Here is an 18396-nt window from a genome sequence, read left to right as displayed (position 1 = left end):
TGATGGTAAGTATCCTACCAGGGGTTTACCAATGTATTTATTGATGGTAAGTATCCTACCAGGCCAAGTTTACCAATGTATTTATTGATTGTAAGTATCCTACCAGGCCAAGTTTACCAATGTATTTATAGATGGTAAGTATCCTACCAGGCATTTACCAATGTATTTATAGATGGTAAGTATCCTACCAGGTGTGTACCAATGTATTTATTGATGGTAAGTATCCTACCAGGAGTTTACCAATGTATTTATTGATGGTAAGTATCCTACCAGGGGTTTACCAATGTATTTATTGATGGTAAGTATCCTACCAGGAGTTTACCAATGTATTTATAGATGGTAACTGTCCTACCAGGCCAAGTTTACCAATGTATTTATTGATGGTAACTGTCCTACCAGGAGTTTACCAATGTATTTATTGATGGTAAGTATCCTACCAGGAGTTTACCAATGTATTTATTGATGGTAAGTATCCTACCAGGGGTTTACCAATGTATTTATAGATGGTAAGTATCCTACCAGGCCAAGTTTACCAATATATTTATAGATGGTAAGTGTCCTACCAGGCCAAGTTTACCAATGTATTTATTGATGATAAGTATCCTACCAGGGGTTTACCAATATATTTATTGATGGTAACTGTCCTACCAGGTGTGTACCAATATATTTATTGATGGTAAGTATCCTACCAGGAGTTTACCAATGTATTTATAGATGGTAAGTGTCCTACCAGGCCAAGTTTACCAATGTATTTATAGATGGTAACTGTCCTACCAGGCCAAGTTTACCAATGTATTTATTGATGGTAACTGTCCTACCAGGTGTGTACCAATATATTTATTGATGGTAAGTATCCTACCAGGAGTTTACCAATGTATTTATAGATGGTAACTGTCCTACCAGGTGTGTACCAATATATTTATTGATGGTAAGTATCCTACCAGGCCAAGTTTACCAATGTATTTATAGATGGTAACTGTCCTACCAGGCCAAGTTTACCAATGTATTTATAGATGGTAACTGTCCTACCAGGCCAAGTTTACCAATGTATTTATAGATGGTAAGTATCCTACCAGGAGTTTACCAATGTATTTATTGATGGTAAGTATCCTACCAGGAGTTTACCAATGTATTTATTGATGGTAAGTATCCTACCAGGCCAAGTTTACCAATGTATTTATAGATGGTAACTGTCCTACCAGGCCAAGTTTACCAATGTATTTATTGATGGTAACTGTTCTACCAGGAGTTTACCAATGTATTTATTGATGGTAAGTGTCCTAGCAGGGGTTTACCAATGTATTTATTGATGGTAACTGTCCTACCAGGCCAAGTTTACCAATGTATTTATAGATGGTAACTGTCCTACCAGGCCAAGTTTACCAATGTATTTATTGATGGTAAGTATCCTACCAGGCCAAGTTTACCAATGTATTTATAGATGGTAAGTATCCTACCAGGCCAAGTTTACCAATGTATTTATTGATGGTAAGTATCCTACCAGGCCAAGTTTACCAATGTATTTATTGATGGTAAGTGTCCTAGCAGGGAGTCCTGATATGATTTCCTCTCTTCACTCAGTTTTCTACTTTGATATATGAATTTGTATTTGTTCAGTAAACTCTTCTGTTTATATTTTCTAGGCCCAATTGACTTTGAGAAGTTGGGAGACTGCCTGAACAGGTACTGGGAACTGAAGAAATTAATGGCTCCTGGCTGTGAGACGGAGGTGATTGCCTCCCTTATGAGTATTCTTCGACCTCATGTGTATGGCATGTGTATGGCTGGGGCTGGAGGGGGTGGCTTCATGTACGCCATTGCTAAGGACAACATACAAAGAGATATGATAAAGGAAGTCCTTCGAAATGCCAAGGTAAAATATCTGTTATCACTTTGTAGATCAAAAAAAATTTTCATTTATTTTAAAAACCATGTGATATCTTTAAGTCATAATACTTGAAAATTTGACTTTGAGTCAGAATAAAATTTGATTATGAGTCGGACTAAAATTTGATTATGAATTGGACTAAAATTTGATTATCAGTCGGACTAAAATTTGATTTTAGTCAGAGTAAAATTTGATTATGAGTCGGACTAAAATTTGATTATGAGTCGGACTAAAATTTGATTATGAGTCGGACTAAAATTTGATTATGAATCGGACTAAAATTTGATTATGAATCGGACTAAAATTTGATAATGAGTCGGACTAAAACTTTTATTGAACCATGTACGTACATCAGGTTAATAGTGTTGTACTTGTTTCCTATGACTAATTAATAGCTATATAATTGTCAGCTCAAAAATAATGTTTTCTTCATGTGTTTCTCATTGTTTAGATCTTTAAGCAGGATGAGGTAATTTAACCGTTTATTGAAAAGATATTTTAGAGAGCATCCCAATATTCAGAATTCCTTGCATGAAAACATCAATATCCAGAAAGCAGCATGGGAATTCCTTCATTTAAATTATGCTGCATTACAAGCACTGGTTATTTATTGTTATGTTAATATGTTTGAAGTACCACCATTTCGAATTTGACTGTTGTCTAGAGTTACTTTGAGTCATGTGTAGGTCTGGAGTCTGTACTACAGTGTATGAGACTAATGAGTCGTGTGTAGTGCTGGAGTCTGTACTACAGTGTATGAGACTAATGAGTCGTGTGTAGTACTGGAGTCTGTATTACAGTGTATGAGACTAATGAGTCGTGTGTAGTGCTGGAGTCTGTACTACAGTGTATGAGACTAATGAGTCGTGTATAGGTCTGGAGTCTGTACTACAGTGATGACACTAATGAGTCGTGTGTAGTACTGGAGTCTGTACTACAGTGTATTAGACTAATGAGTCGTGTGTAGTGCTGGAGTCTGTACTACAGTGTATGAGACTAATGAGTCGTGTATAGGTCTGGAGTCTGTACTACAGTGTATGAGACTAATGAGTCGTGTATAGGTCTGGAGTCTGTACTACAGTGATGACACTAATGAGTCGTGTGTAGTACTGGAGTCTGTACTACAGTGTATGACACTAATGAGTCGTGTGTAGTGCTGGAGTCTGTACTACAGTGTATGACACTAATGAGTCGTGTGTAGGTCTGGAGTCTGTACTACAGTGTATTAGACTAATGAGTCGTGTGTAGTACTGGAGTCTGTGATACAGTGTATGAGACTAATGAGTCGTGTGTAGAGCTGGAGTCTGTACTACAGTGTATTAGACTAATGAGTCGTGTGTAGGTCTGGAGTCTGTACTACAGTGTATCAGACTAATGAGTCGTGTGTAGAGCTGGAGTCTGTACTACAGTGTATCAGACTAATGAGTCGTGTGTAGTGCTGGAGTCTGTACTACAGTGATGACACTAATGAGTCGTGTGTAGGTCTGGAGTCTGTACTACAGTGTATTAGACTAATGAGTCGTGTGTAGTGCTGGAGTCTGTACTACAGTGTATGAGACTAATGAGTCGTGTGTAGTGCTGGAGTCTGTACTACAGTGTATGACACTAATGAGTCGTGTATAGGTCTGGAGTCTGTACTACAGTGTATGACACTAATGAGTCGTGTGTAGGTCTGGAGTCTGTACTACAGTGTATGAGACTAATGAGTCGTGTGTAGGTCTGGAGTCTGTACTACAGTGTATGAGACTAATGAGTCGTGTGTAGTACTGGAGTCTGTACTACAGTGTATGACACTAATGAGTCGTGTGTAGTGCTGGAGTCTGTACTACAGTGTATGACACTAATGAGTCGTGTGTAGGTCTGGAGTCTGTACTACAGTGTATTAGACTAATGAGTCGTGTGTAGTACTGGAGTCTGTGATACAGTGTATGAGACTAATGAGTCGTGTGTAGAGCTGGAGTCTGTACTACAGTGTATTAGACTAATGAGTCGTGTGTAGGTCTGGAGTCTGTACTACAGTGTATCAGACTAATGAGTCGTGTGTAGAGCTGGAGTCTGTACTACAGTGTATCAGACTAATGAGTCGTGTGTAGTGCTGGAGTCTGTACTACAGTGTATGACACTAATGAGTCGTGTATAGGTCTGGAGTCTGTACTACAGTGTATGACACTAATGAGTCGTGTGTAGGTCTGGAGTCTGTACTACAGTGTATGAGACTAATGAGTCGTGTGTAGGTCTGGAGTCTGTACTACAGTGTATGAGACTAATGAGTCGTGTGTAGTACTGGAGTCTGTGATACAGTGTATGAGACTAATGAGTCGTGTCTAGTGCTGGAGTCTGTACTACAATGTATGACACTAATGAGTCGTGTATAGGTCTGGAGTCTGTACTACAGTGTATGACACTCATGAGTCGTGTGTAGGTCTGGAGTCTGTACTACAGTGTATGAGACTAATGAGTCGTGTGTAGTACTGGAGTCTGTGATACAGTGTATGAGACTAATGAGTCGTGTGTAGTGCTGGAGTCTGTATTACAGTGTATGAGACTAATGAGTCGTGTGTAGTGCTGGAGTCTGTATTACAGTGTATGAGACTAATGAGTCGTGTCTAGTGCTGGAGTCTGTACTACAGTGTATGAGACTTATGAGTCGTGTGTAGTGCTGGAGTCTGTACTACAGTGTATGAGACTAATGAGTCGTGTGTAGTGCTGGAGTCTGTGATACAGTGTATGAGACTAATGAGTCGTGTGTAGTACTGGAGTCTGTGATACAGTGTATGAGACTAATGAGTCATGTGTAGTGCTGGAGTCTGTACTACAGTGTATGAGACTAATGAGTCATGTAGTGTTCGAGTCTGTGATACAGTGTATGAGACTAATGAGTCATGTGTAGTGCTGGAGTCTGTGATACAGTGTATGAGACTAATGAGTCATGTGTAGTGCTGGAGTCTGTGATACAGTGTATGAGACTAATGAGTCGTGTGTAGTGCTGGAGTCTGTACTACAGTGTATGAGACTTATGAGTCGTGTGTAGTGCTGGAGTCTGTGATACAGTGTATGAGACTAATGAGTCATGTGTAGTGCTGGAGTCTGTACTACAGTGTATGAGACTTATGAGTCGTGTGTAGTACTGGAGTCTGTACTACAGTGTATGAGACTAATGAGTCGTGTGTAGTGCTGGAGTCTGTACTACAGTGTATGAGACTAATGAGTCGTGTGTAGTGCTGGAGTCTGTACTACAGTGTATGAGACTAATGAGTCATGTGTAGTGCTGGAGTCTGTACTACAGTGTATGAGACTAATGAGTCGTGTGTAGTGCTGGAGTCTGTGATACAGTGTATAAGACTAATGAGTCGTGTGTAGTGCTGGAGTCTGTACTACAGTGTATGAGACTTATGAGTCGTGTGTAGTGCTGGAGTCTGTACTACAGTGTATGAGACTAATGAGTCGTGTGTAGTGCTGGAGTCTGTGATACAGTGTATTAGACTAATGAGTTGTGTGTAGTGCTGGAGTCTGTGATACAGTGTATGAGACTTATGAGTCGTGTGTAGTGCTGGAGTCTGTACTACAGTATATTAGACTAATGAGTCGTGTGTAGTGCTGGAGTCTGTACTACAGTGTATGAGACTTATGAGTCATGTGTAGTGCTGGAGTCTGTACTACAATGTATGAGACTAATGAGTCGTGTGTAGTACTGGAGTCTGTACTACAGTGTATGACACTAATGAGTCGTGTGTAGTGCTGGAGTCTGTACTACAGTGTATGACACTAATGAGTCATGTGTAGTGCTGGGGTCTGTACCACAGTGTATAAGACTAATGAGTCGTGTGTAGTGCTGGAGTCTGTACTACAGTGTATGAGACTAATGAGTCATGTGTAGTACTGGAGTCTGTACTACAGTGTATGAGACTAATGAGTCATGTGTAGTGCTGGAGTCTGTACTACAGTGTATGAGACTAATGAGTCGTGTGTAGTGCTGGAGTCTGTACTACAGTGTATGAGACTAATGAGTTGTGTGTAGTGCTGGAGTCTGTAGTACAGTGTATGAGACTAATGAGTCATGTGTAGTGCTGGAGTCTGTACTACAGTGTATGAGACTAATGAGTCATGTGTAGTGCTGGAGTCTGTACTACAGTGTATGACACTAATGAGTCATGTGTAGTGCTGGAGTCTGTACTACAGTGTATGAGACTAATGAGTCGTGTGTAGTGCTGGAGTCTGTACTACAGTGTATGAGACTAATGAGTCATGTGTAGTGCTGGAGTCTGTACTACAGTGTATGAGACTAATGAGTCGTGTGTAGGTCTGGAGTCTGTACTACAGTGTATGAGACTAATGAGTCATGTGCAGTGCTGGAGTCTGTAGTACAGTGTATGAGACTAATGAGTCGTGTGTAGTGCTGGAGTCTGTACTACAGTGTATGAGACTAATGAGTCGTGTGTAGTGCTGGAGTCTGTACTACAGTGTATGAGACTAATGAGTCATGTGTAGTGCTGGAGTCTGTACTACAGTGTATGAGACTAATGAGTCGTGTGTAGGTCTGGAGTCTGTACTACAGTGTATGAGACTAATGAGTCATGTGCAGTGCTGGAGTCTGTAGTACAGTGTATGAGACTAATGAGTCGTGTGTAGTGCTGGAGTCTGTACTACAGTGTATGAGACTAATGAGTCGTGTGTAGTGCTGGAGTCTGTACTACAGTGTATGAGACTAATGAGTCATGTGTAGTACTGGAGTCTGTACTACAGTGTATGAGACTAATGAGTCATGTGTAGTGCTGGAGTCTGTACTACAGTGTATGAGACTAATGAGTCGTGTGTAGTGCTGGAGTCTGTACTACAGTGTATGAGACTAATGAGTCGTGTGTAGTGCTGGAGTCTGTGATACAGTGTATGAGACTAATGAGTCATGTGCAGGTCTGGAGTCTGTACTACAGTGTATGAGACTAATGAGTCATGTGCAGGTCTGGAGTCTGTACTACAGTGTATAAGACTAATGAGTCGTGTGTAGTGCTGGGGTCTGTACTACAGTGTATGAGACTAATGAGTCGTGTGTAGTGCTGGAGTCTGTACTACAGTGTATGAGACTAATGAGTCGTGTGTAGGTCTGGAGTCTGTACTACAATGTATGAGACTAATGAGTCGTGTGTAGTACTGGAGTCTGTGATACAGTGTATGAAACTAATGAGTCGTGTGTAGAGCTGGAGTCTGTGATACAGTGTATGAGACTAATGAGTCGTGTGTAGTGCTGGAGTCTGTACTACAGTGTATGAGACTAATGAGTCGTGTGTAGGTCTGGAGTCTGTACTACAATGTATGAGACTAATGAGTCGTGTGTAGTACTGGAGTCTGTGATACAGTGTATGAGACTAATGAGTCGTGTGTAGGTCTGGAGTCTGTACTACAATGTATGAGACTAATGAGTCGTGTGTAGTACTGGAGTCTGTGATACAGTGTATGAAACTAATGAGTCGTGTGTAGAGCTGGAGTCTGTGATACAGTGTATGAGACTAATGAGTCGTGTGTAGAGCTGGAGTCTGTGATACAGTGTATGAGACTAATGAGTCGTGTGTAGGTCTGGAGTCTGTACTACAATGTATGAGACTAATGAGTCGTGTGTAGTACTGGAGTCTGTGATACAGTGTATGAAACTAATGAGTCGTGTGTAGTGCTGGAGTCTGTACTACAGTGTATGAGACTAATGAGTCATGTGTAGTGCTGGAGTCTGTACTACAGTGTATGAGACTAATGAGTCATGTGTAGTACTGGAGTCTGTACTACAGTGTATGAGACTAATGAGTTGTGTGTAGTGCTGGAGTCTGTGATACAGTGTATGAGACTAATGAGTCGTGTGCAGTACTGGAGTCTGTACTACAGTGTATGAGACTAATGAGTTGTGTGTAGTGCTGGACTCTGTGATACAGTGTACGAGACTAATGAGTCGTGTGTAGTGCTGGAGTCTGTGATACAGTGTATGAGACTAATGAGTCGTGTGTAGTGCTGGAGTCTGTGATACAGTGTATGAGACTAATGAGTTGTGTGTAGTACTGGAGTCTGTACTACAGTGTATGAGACTAATGAGTTGTGTGTAGTGCTGGAGTCTGTGATACAGTGTATGAGACTAATGAGTCGTGTGTAGTGCTGGAGTCTGTGATACAGTGTATTAGACTAATGAGTTGTGTGTAGTGCTGGAGTCTGTGATACAGTGTATGAGACTAATGAGTCATGTGTAGTGCTGGAGTCTGTGATACAGTGTATGTTATGATATTTAATTGCTTATAGCTTAGAGGCTGAAGAGAAAACCTGCATGTCATTGAGTTTTTGAAAATTGATGGATGTGTTATCACTTTAGCTTATAGCATGCAATAAATTACACAAATGAGAAAAAAAACTTTGAACATCCTCCCTCCTACAATGTCCAGTGTGTGTAGCCTCCCTCCTACAATGTCCAGTATGTGTACAGCCTCCCTCCTACAATGTCCAGTGTGGGTACAGCCTCCCTCCTACAATGTCCTGTGTGGGTACAGCCTCCCTCCTACAATGTCCAGTATGTGTACAGCTTCCTTTATACAATGTCCAGTTTGTGTACAGCTTCCTTTCTACAATGTCCAGTTTGTGTACAGCCTCCCTCCTACAATGTCCAGTATGTGTACAGCCTCCATCCTACAATGTCCAGTGTGTGTAGCCTCCCTCCTACAATGTCCAGTATGTATACGGCCTCCCTCCTACAATGTCCAGTATGTGTACAGCCTCCCTCCTACAATGTCCAGTGTGTGTACAGCCTCCCTCCTACAATGTCCAGTGTGTGTACAGCCTCCCTCCTACAATGTCCAGTTTGTGTACAGCCTCCCTCCTACAATGTCCAGTATGTGTACGGCCTCCCTCCTACAATGTCCAGTGTGTGTAAGGCCTCCCTCCTACAATGTCCAGTATGTGTAAGGCCTCCCTCCTACAATGTCCAGTCTGTGTACAGCCTCCATCCTACAATGTCCAGTGTGTGTAGCCTCCCTCCTACAATGTCCAGTGTGTGTACAGCCTCCCTGCTACAATGTCCAGTGTGTGTACAGCCTCCCTCCTACAATGTCCAATATGTGTACAGCCTCCCTCCCTCCTACAATGTCCAGTGTGTGTACAGCCTCCCTCCTACAATGTCCAGTATGTGTACAGCCTCCCTCCTACAATGTCCAGTATGTGTACAGCCTCCCTCCTACAATGTCCAGTATGTGTACAGCCTCCCTCCTACAATGTCCAGTATATGTACAGCCTCCATCCTACAATGTCCAGTATATGTACAGCCTCCATCCTACAATGTCCAATGTGTGTACAGCCTCCCTCCTACAATGTCCAGTGTGTGTACAGCATCCCTCCTACAATGTCCAGTATGTGTACGGCCTTCCTCCTACAATGTCCAGTATGTGTACGGCCTCCCTCCTACAATGTCCAGTATGTGTACAGCCTGCCTCCTACAATTTCCAGTATGTGTACAGCCTCCCTCATACAATGTCCAGTGTGTACAGCCTCCCTCCTACAATGTCCAGTGTGTGTACAGCATCCCTCCTACAATGTCCAGTATGTGTACAGCCTCCCTCCTACAATGTCCAGTGTGTGTACAGCCTCCCTCCTACAATGTCCAGTGTGTGTAAGGCCTCCCACCTACAATGTCCAGTGTGTGTAAGGCCTCCCACCTACAATGTCCAGTGTGTGTACAGCCTCCCTCCTACAATGTCCAATATGTGTACAGCCTCCCTCCTACAATGTCCAGTGTGTGTATAGCCTCCCTCCTACAATGTCCAATGTGTGTACAGCCTCCCTCCTACAATGTCCAGTGTGTGTACGGCCTCCCACCTACAATGTCCAGTGTGTGTAAGGCCTCCCACCTACAATGTCCAGTGTGTGTAAGGCCTCCCTCCTACAATGTCCAGTGTTTGTACAGCCTCCCTCCTACAATGTCCAGTTTGTGTACAGCCTCCCTCCTACAATGTCCAGTGTGTGTAGCCTCTCTCCTACAATGTCCAGTGTGTGTACAGCTTCCCTCCTACAATGTCCAGTTTGTGTACAGCCTCCCTCCTACAATGTCCAGTGTGTGTACAGCCTCCCTCCTACAATGTCCAGTGTGTGTACAGCCTCCCTCCTACAATGTCCAGTGTGTGTACAGCCTCCATCCTACAATGTCCAGTGTGTGTACAGCCTCCCTCCTACAATGTCCAGTGTGTGTACAGCCTCCCTCCTACAATGTCCAGTGTGTGTACAGCCTCCCTCCTACAATGTCCAGTGTGTGTAGCCTCCCTCCCACATCCCACAACCTCCCTCCCCACAACCCAACAACCTCCCTCCCCACAACCTCCCTCCCCACATCCCACTAACCTCCCTCCCCACATCCCACAACCTCCCTCCTCACAACCCAACAACCTCCCTCCCCACAACCTCCCTCCCCACAACCCAACAACCTCCCTCCCCACATCCCAACAACCTCCCTCCTCACATCCCACCAATCTACCCTCCCCACAACCCAACAACTTCCCTCCCCACATCCCAACAACCTCCTCCCCACATCCCAACAACAACTATACAGGTAATTAATTAATTTTTCTATCTAATGAAAGTTCCCCTACAATGACCGAGAATATACCCTAAAATCAGTAAATTAGTTTGATATCATATGTCAATTTTTAATCTAAAATATGAATCTGTAGATAAAAGAAATCAACCTGATTTATTTTGTTAAATATTTGGAATTACATTTATTAAAATAACTGGAAAGACATCAGTAATTATACATACCAAGTAACATCAATAATATTGCCTTAAAACAGGAAAGATATCATAATGTATTACTGAGCAAATCATCTTCTATCCTTATTACTGAACTGGGTGCTTACATATAGCTACAGTGTATACCCTCTTCCCCAGCATCAGTGAAACGTATAAAAATTGGCTACTATAGGGATATTTCAAAAGGTTTAGTGTGATCCTTGATTCTTAAAATGTTGACCGATGACCACTACAATCTTTTTCAAATTTTTAGGTCACCTGAGACTTTTGGTTTGTTTTGGTTTGTTTTTGTTTAACGTCCTATTAACAGCCAGGGTCATTTAAGGACGTGCCAGGTTTAGGAGGTGGAGGAAAGCCGGAGTACCCGGAGAAAAACCACCGGCCTACGATCAGAACCTGGCAACTGCCCCACGTAGGTTTCGAACTCGCAACCCAGAGGTGGAGGGCTAGTGATAAAGTGTCGGTACACCTTAACCACTCGGCCACCGCGGCCCCTCAAAGTCTCAAGTGACCTATTCTAATCCCCTTTTGTCCGTCGTCGTGCGTCGTCCGTCATGCGTCGTCCGTCCGTAAACAATTTACATTTTCGACTCCAAAACTCCTACAATGTCCAGTGTGTGTACAGCCTCCCTCCTACAATGTCCAGTGTTTGTACAGTCTCTTTCCTACAATGTCCAGTGTGTGTAAGGCCTCCCTCATACAATGTCCAGTGTTTGTACAGCCTCCCTCCTACAATGTCCAGTATGTGTACAGCCTCCCTCCTACAATGTCCAGTGTTTGTACAGCCTCCCTCATACAATGTCCAGTGTTTGTACAGCCTCCCTCCTACAATGTCCAGTGTGTGTAAGGCCTCCCTCTGACAATGTCCAGTATGTGTACAGTCTCTTTCCTACAATGTCCAGTGTGTGTAAGGCCTCCCTCCTACAATGTCCAGTGTGTGTATAGCCTCCCTCCTACAATGTCCAGTGTGTGTATAGCCTTCCTCCTACAATGTCCAGTGTGTGTACAGCCTCCCTCCTACAATGTCCAGTCTGTGTACAGCTTCCTTTATACAATGTCCAGTTTGTGTACAGCCTCCCTCCTACAATGTCCAATGTGTGTACAGTCTCCATCCTACAATGTCCAGTGTGTGTACAGCCTCCCTCCTACAATGTCCAGTTTGTGTATAGCCTCCATCCTACAATGTCCAATGTGTGTACAGCCTCCATCCTACAATGTCCAGTGTGTGTACAGCCTCCCTCCTACAATGTCCAGTATGTGTACGGCCTCCCTCCTACAATGTCCAGTATGTGTACGGCCTCCCTCCTACAATGTCCAGTGTGTGTAAGGCCTCCCTCCGACAATGTCCAGTATGTGTACAGTCTCTTTCCTACAATGTCCAGTGTGTGTAAGGCCTCCCTCCTACAATGTCCAGTGTGTGTATAGCCTCCCTCCTACAATGTCCAGTGTGTGTATAGCCTCCCTCCTACAATGTCCAGTGTGTGTACAGCCTCCCTCCTACAATGTCCAGTCTGTGTACAGCTTCCTTTATACAATGTCCAGTTTGTGTACAGCTTCCTTTATACAATGTCCAGTTTGTGTACAGCCTCCCTCCTACAATGTCCAGTTTGTGTATAGCCTCCATCCTACAATGTCCAATGTGTGTACAGCCTCCATCCTACAATGTCCAGTGTGTGTACAGCCTCCCTCCTACAATGTCCAGTATGTGTACGGCCTCCCTCCTACAATGTCCAGTATGTGTACGGCCTCCCTCCTACAATGTCCAGTATGTGTACAGCCTCCCTCCTGCATTGTCCAGTCTGTGTAAAGCTTCCTTTCTACAATGTGTTGGAAACATTATGATTTCTGCATTTTGACCTTGAACTTAGAATTGAATGGTGTTTATGTGATATAGCCGCTTTACAGGAAATACTTAATCTCACATGTGACTGATTGTTGACTTAACATTCTGATTGGTTTTTAGTAACAGGATCACAGAAAACCAGTTTATTTCTCTGTAATAACTGAGAAATGGTTCTCTAACCTTAGGTTGGGGCCAGTTTCATTTCTTTGAAGGTTCTGTCTTGTGAGATTTCTGTCTAAATTGAGAGTTCCATCTTAATTGGATAACTGATCTTATCGGATTGAAAAGTTCACTCACTATATATGGATCAAATTTCTATATGTAGCAGAATCTGTTTACTTCTTTGGTCTCTGGGCATTACAGAAAAAAATAAGATATTATTGGTATTCACTCTGCAGAGTAAAGGGGTGGGGTATAAAGACATTTTTGATTCAGTGCATGCCTCATATAAAGGTCAAAGGTCACACTTGGCCACTTTAAATTTAAAGATTGTGTGACAAGTATCTGATAAACTCCTGAAGAGATTTAGTCCATATTACAACAATAGTGTCATGACTTTAAAAATTTGAAAAAGATTGTAGTGGTCATCGGTCAACATTTTAAGAATCAAGGGTCACACTAAACCTTTTGAAATATCCCTATAGTAGCCAATTTTTATACGTTTCACTGATGCTGGGGAAGAGGGTATACACTGTAGCTATATGTAAGCACCCAGTTCAGTAATAAGGATAGAAGATGATTTTAAGCTAAGCTTCAGAAATTGAAGGGTTTCTTATACTTTCTTAATTACATTACAGGGAGCTGAAGGTTCTGTTATCTATGATGCCTGTGTTGATACCGAAGGACTTCAGGTGACCGTTGAGGAGTAAAATAACAGTTACCATGGATATTGAGGGATTTTAGGTGATTGTTGAGGAGTAAAATAATAGTTACCGTGGATACAGAGGGACTTAAGGTGACTCTTGAGGAGTCAAATAACAGTTACCATGGATATTGAGGGACTTAAGGAGACTCTTGAGGAGTCGAATAACAGTTACCATGGATACGGAGGGACTGAAGGTGACTGTTGAGGAGTAAAATAACAGTTACCATGGATACTGAGGGACTTAAGGTGACTCTTGATGAGTCAAATAACAGTTACCATGGATACAGAGTGATTTAAGGTGATTGTTGATTAACAGTAACCATGGATACAGAGTGATTTAAGGTGATTGTTGATTAACAGTTACCATGGATACTGACTGACTTTGAGTGACTGTTGAGGAATAAGGTGACAGTTACCATGGATACAGAGGGACTGAAGATTGGTGGCAGGGAGTAAAGAGGTGGTAGACTTTTACCGTTGTGGATAGTAACCTTTGATCTGGTTGTGCTACATCGAGTCGCAATTAACTGGTTGTTTCATCACTAATTTCCACATACCTGGTTGTACCACTGCATAGCCAATATTTGTTTTGGGGATAATATATCTGTATATCAGTTTTTTATTGGAAGAAAGATTGCTGGATTATCAAGGTTTATATATAGAAAACAATCTGGCAAGAGTAACCATCAATGTATATCAGCTGAGGCTAGATAAATCATCATCTGATCATGTTGTTCAGCTGTGCATAAAAATATGCTCCAGAAATTCAGTATTATTTTGATGTGATGATTATAGTTTGTTACAGACTGTGTCCTCAGTAACTTATTCACAATCACAATTGGCTGAAATGTTTCTCAGAATAGTTTTATTTGATGTCAGAAGTGGTTCAGAATAGTTTTATTTGATGTCAGCAGTGGTGACAGACTATAGTTTCCACCTGTCTCTTGTTCTATAGGTACGGGGTTCAGGTTTACCACCGAGTGACATTCCTTTATCTGTTTTATATGTTCTATGGTGATATATGTTTTTGTTTTATTTGCAAAGCCTAGATAATGATAAATAATGATTCAACAGCCACTATTTTTTGTGTTCTATGGATTGCCCAGGGCTTGCTCACTCTACCAAAAATTAGATATAGGATGTTGGATTTGTTAACCTGGTAATGAAAATTGATATATTTATATGAAAATTAGTATTTATTACATTTTTACTGGTGAAATGTCAAAAATGATTCTTCAATAAAAGTGATATTTTCCACTAGTGAAAAATATCACTTTTCCTGATTTGACCAATCAAAACACTGCTAACAAATGATAATGGGGAAAATTAAAAGCTCACCCAGTATTTTTTGCTAAAAAAATTAATATCTAACAGGTTCTTCAGTAATAACATACATTTTATGTGTGCGGCAAATATTTTGATATTTTTTACTCATGCGCAAAATATTAGCCCCACTCGTGAAATTTTTTCTCTATTACTAAAGACACTGTAACATATATCCTCTATGTCACCAATACATGGGATTTTATATACCTCATTATCTTGTACATAAAATTTTAAGTTACAAACTTTTGTCTGAATAATTTTTAGAGGTTCCCTGAATGATACAGTGGAAAAATATATTGTTTTCAAAGTTATCTGAAAATTAGTTTTAGGTAGGCTTCCGGTTGCACCCCTACCTCAAATTGAAAATAAATGCATAAACATGAAGGGAAATATATTTACCTTCCAGTTATGTGTTATATGTGTATTTTGAGACATCCATTAGGAAAAACAAACTGGATCCTGACCTCATGCACCTCCACATATATTCTACTTCATTAAGGTATGGGGGTGTAAAAGGTAGTCTTTCTACTGTATACAGGCATTGAAGAGCTATAGCATTTATTATCAATGTTCTCAATCAATATAATGTACAAAGAGGGAAAATATTTGTTGGACTTTTTAGGGAGAATGAAAAATAATACTATCTATTGCTAAATATATACATGTAGAATTATTTAATAAGTATGAAGGTCAAATCTAGTCCGTTTTATATTGAGAAATTAAAGTGGCTGTTAAACTTTAATGTTACCATGGCAGCCAGCTGGCCTGGCAAGATTACAATATAAGGATCTCTCTCCTGGGAAATCTGACAGTTGTCATTGTTTTAGTGCTGATCAAATTGTTGTTTGGCATCGCTAGACCTGATTTCTCGGAGGAAATGTAATGTAATGTTGAGTAGAGTGAGCATACACACATGTACAGCAAAAAAGGGAATGTGGTGGGGTTAAAATGCAATAAACTGCAACACGTCTTTGTCTGAAATACGCAAATTAGAATTCAAGTTCTAAATCTATAATCTCTTCGTGACTATCTGGCACAAAGTGCATGTGGATATGCTGTGGCTATCTGTTGTCAAGTTTCATTCTGAAAAATCATCAGCTTTACTTTAGTCATCATTCATAAAAGTAGTTTTTGTAAGTTCTGGCGAAATAATAGAAAGCCAACTTAACCAATGGTACAAGCCTGAAAAGTGTTTTAGAGCATACCCCACTGACATATTACATTTTTAGATCATCTGACCCGAGGGGTCAGGATGACCTATAGTCATAGCTCTACATTGTCGTTGTCCGCCGTGTGCTGTCTGCCGTCAGCCATATAAACTTTTCACATTTCAAACTTTTGAAGTTCAGCCAGTGGGACTGAGCTATAACTTGCCTGAAATGCTCCCGAGATGGTGCTGACCAAGTGGGTCAATCTGAAATCCAAGATGGCTGCCATCTTGAAAAACACATTATAAACTTCTTCCCCATTTCCACTGGTACCACCGAGCTTGAAATTGGTAGGAATGTTAAGAAGGGGAGCCAACAAAGTGTTGTTATTTTAACTGACATGGCAGCCAAAGTGTCTATTTTGTAAAATGATTGCAAAATCATGGTTTTTCTCAACCACACCATTTTTAAACTTCTTCTCAAGTTCCAACAGTGGGGGATTCAGCTTTAATTTGCCTGAAATGATCCTGAGATGGTCCTGACCAAGTGTCTTTATTTTTCAGATTGATCTGAAATCAAATATGGTCGCCATCTTGAAAAACACATTATAAACTTCTTCTCCTGTTCCACTGGAATCATAGAGCTTGAAATTGGTAGGAATGCTAAGGAAGGGGAGCAAAACAAAGTGTTGTTATTTTTCGGCCTCATAAAAACTTTGACATGGCAGCCACTGTGTCCATTTTGTAAAATGATTGGATTTTTCGGTTGATCCAAAATCCAAGATGGCCACCATGGCTGCCATCTTGAAAAACACATTTTAAACTTCTCCAGTTCCACTGGTACCACAGAGCTGAAAATTGGTAGGAATGTTTTAAAGGAAGGGAAGCAAACAGCGTTATGATCTTTTGGCCTAGTAAAAACCTTTACATGGCATTTTGGCCTTGTAAAAACTTTGACATCACAGCCACGGCAGCCATTCTATAAAATCATTGTGCAATATCATAGTTTTCCTGAACAACACCTATTTCAAACTTCTTCTACTGTAACAGTTCCACTGGTGGGATTCAGATCTAACTTACCTTAAATGATCCTGAAATAGTCCTGACCAGGTATTGTGTTTTTGAAGTCAATCTGAAATCCAAGATGGCCATCATGGCAGCCATGAGCAACAGTGTCACTATACCTGCTACTGAGTATGTATACTACAATAGTAGAAGAGTCATTAGTCAGAAGACTGTTAAGGCCCTTGGGCCTCTTGTTGTCTGTAACATGGTCAGGTTCTGTAGGACTATTATATTGTCTTGTGTATCAAAATTCTGAACTATGCAGTATAAAATAGAGATTAAGATTAAGATAAAATGATTAAGTATAGAAAATGAGATATTTATATATTTGTTTATATTTTATATGTTTCTTTGTGAAGATATTTGAGTGTGAATTCCTGTCATTCATATTTACCGAGGGATTGTGATACAATTAAACTAATCAAATAAACTCCATTATATGGTTGTTCTATCTGCTGTTGTTTTTGAGACATTTAACATCATGGCTATGTCCATTGACTATATTTTCCTTTAAAACTCTAGAAATCCTAGTGAGGGGATGATAATGTTGTCTGCTGAGGTCAATGACAATCAAGTGAATCAGATAGAATACCTTAACCCTTTTTCACTACAATAATAGCCCAAAATTCTGATGCCATAAAATCTTGCATTTTGGTTTATATTTGCATTTCCATGGCATCTTATTAAACTGTTAACTATCTAGAGACGACCAATCAGGCCCACTATGGGTCTGTTAACTATCTACAAAAAACCAACCAGGCCTACTATGGGTCCGTTAACTATCTATACAGACGACCAATCAGACCTGTCTATGGGTCCGTTAACTATCTACAGACAACCAATCAGGCCTGTCTATGGGTCCAATAACTATCTCCAGACAACCAATCAGGTCTGTCTATGGGTCCATTTACTACCTACAGATAACCATTCAGGCCTGTCTATGGGTCTGTTAACTATCTAGACAACCAACCAGACCTGTCTATGGGTCCGTTAAGTATCTACAATCAACCAGGCCCACTATGGGTCCGTTAACTATCTGCAGAACGACCAATCAGACCTGTCTATGGGTCTGTTAACTATCTACAGACAACCAAACAGGCCTGTCTATGGTTCCATTTACTATCTACAGACAAACAATCAGGACTGTCTGTGGGTCCATCAATTATCTAGACAACCAATCAGACCTGTCTATGGGTCCGTTAACTATCTACAGGCAACCAATCAGACCTGTCTATGGGTCCATTTACAATCTATAGACAACCAATCAGACCTGTCTGTGGGTCCATTAATGATCTACAGACAACCAATCAGACCTGTCTGTGGGTCCGTTAACTATCTACAGACAACCAATCAGACCTGTCTGTGGGTCCGTTAACTATCTACAGACAACCAATCAGGCCTGTCTATTGGTCCATTAATGATCTACAGACAACCAATCAGACCTGTCTGTGGGTCCATTAATGATCTACAGACAACCAATCAGGCCTGTCTGTGGG

General features: G+C 41.1%; 1 protein-coding gene across 1 annotated transcript in view; it reads left to right on the top strand.

The window, feature by feature from the left end:
- The window catches only part of LOC117338592 (L-fucose kinase-like), a 95602-nt gene extending 78257 nt beyond the window's left edge, over nt 1-17345 (top strand). The window contains exons 27-29 of the mRNA XM_033899950.1: nt 1644-1873; nt 2340-2357; nt 13295-17345. Coding sequence (XP_033755841.1) covers nt 1644-1873; nt 2340-2357; nt 13295-13366 — 320 coding nt within the window. The 3' untranslated portion in view covers nt 13367-17345. The remainder of the gene's footprint in view (nt 1-1643; nt 1874-2339; nt 2358-13294) is intronic.
- Nucleotides 17346-18396: the final 1051 nt, after the last annotated feature.

The sequence above is a fragment of the Pecten maximus genome, chromosome 11 (assembly GCF_902652985.1).
Source record: "Pecten maximus chromosome 11, xPecMax1.1, whole genome shotgun sequence".
In the NCBI taxonomy this organism is placed as follows: Eukaryota; Metazoa; Mollusca; class Bivalvia; order Pectinida; family Pectinidae; genus Pecten; species Pecten maximus.
This window is presented reverse-complemented; position numbering and strand designations above follow the sequence as displayed.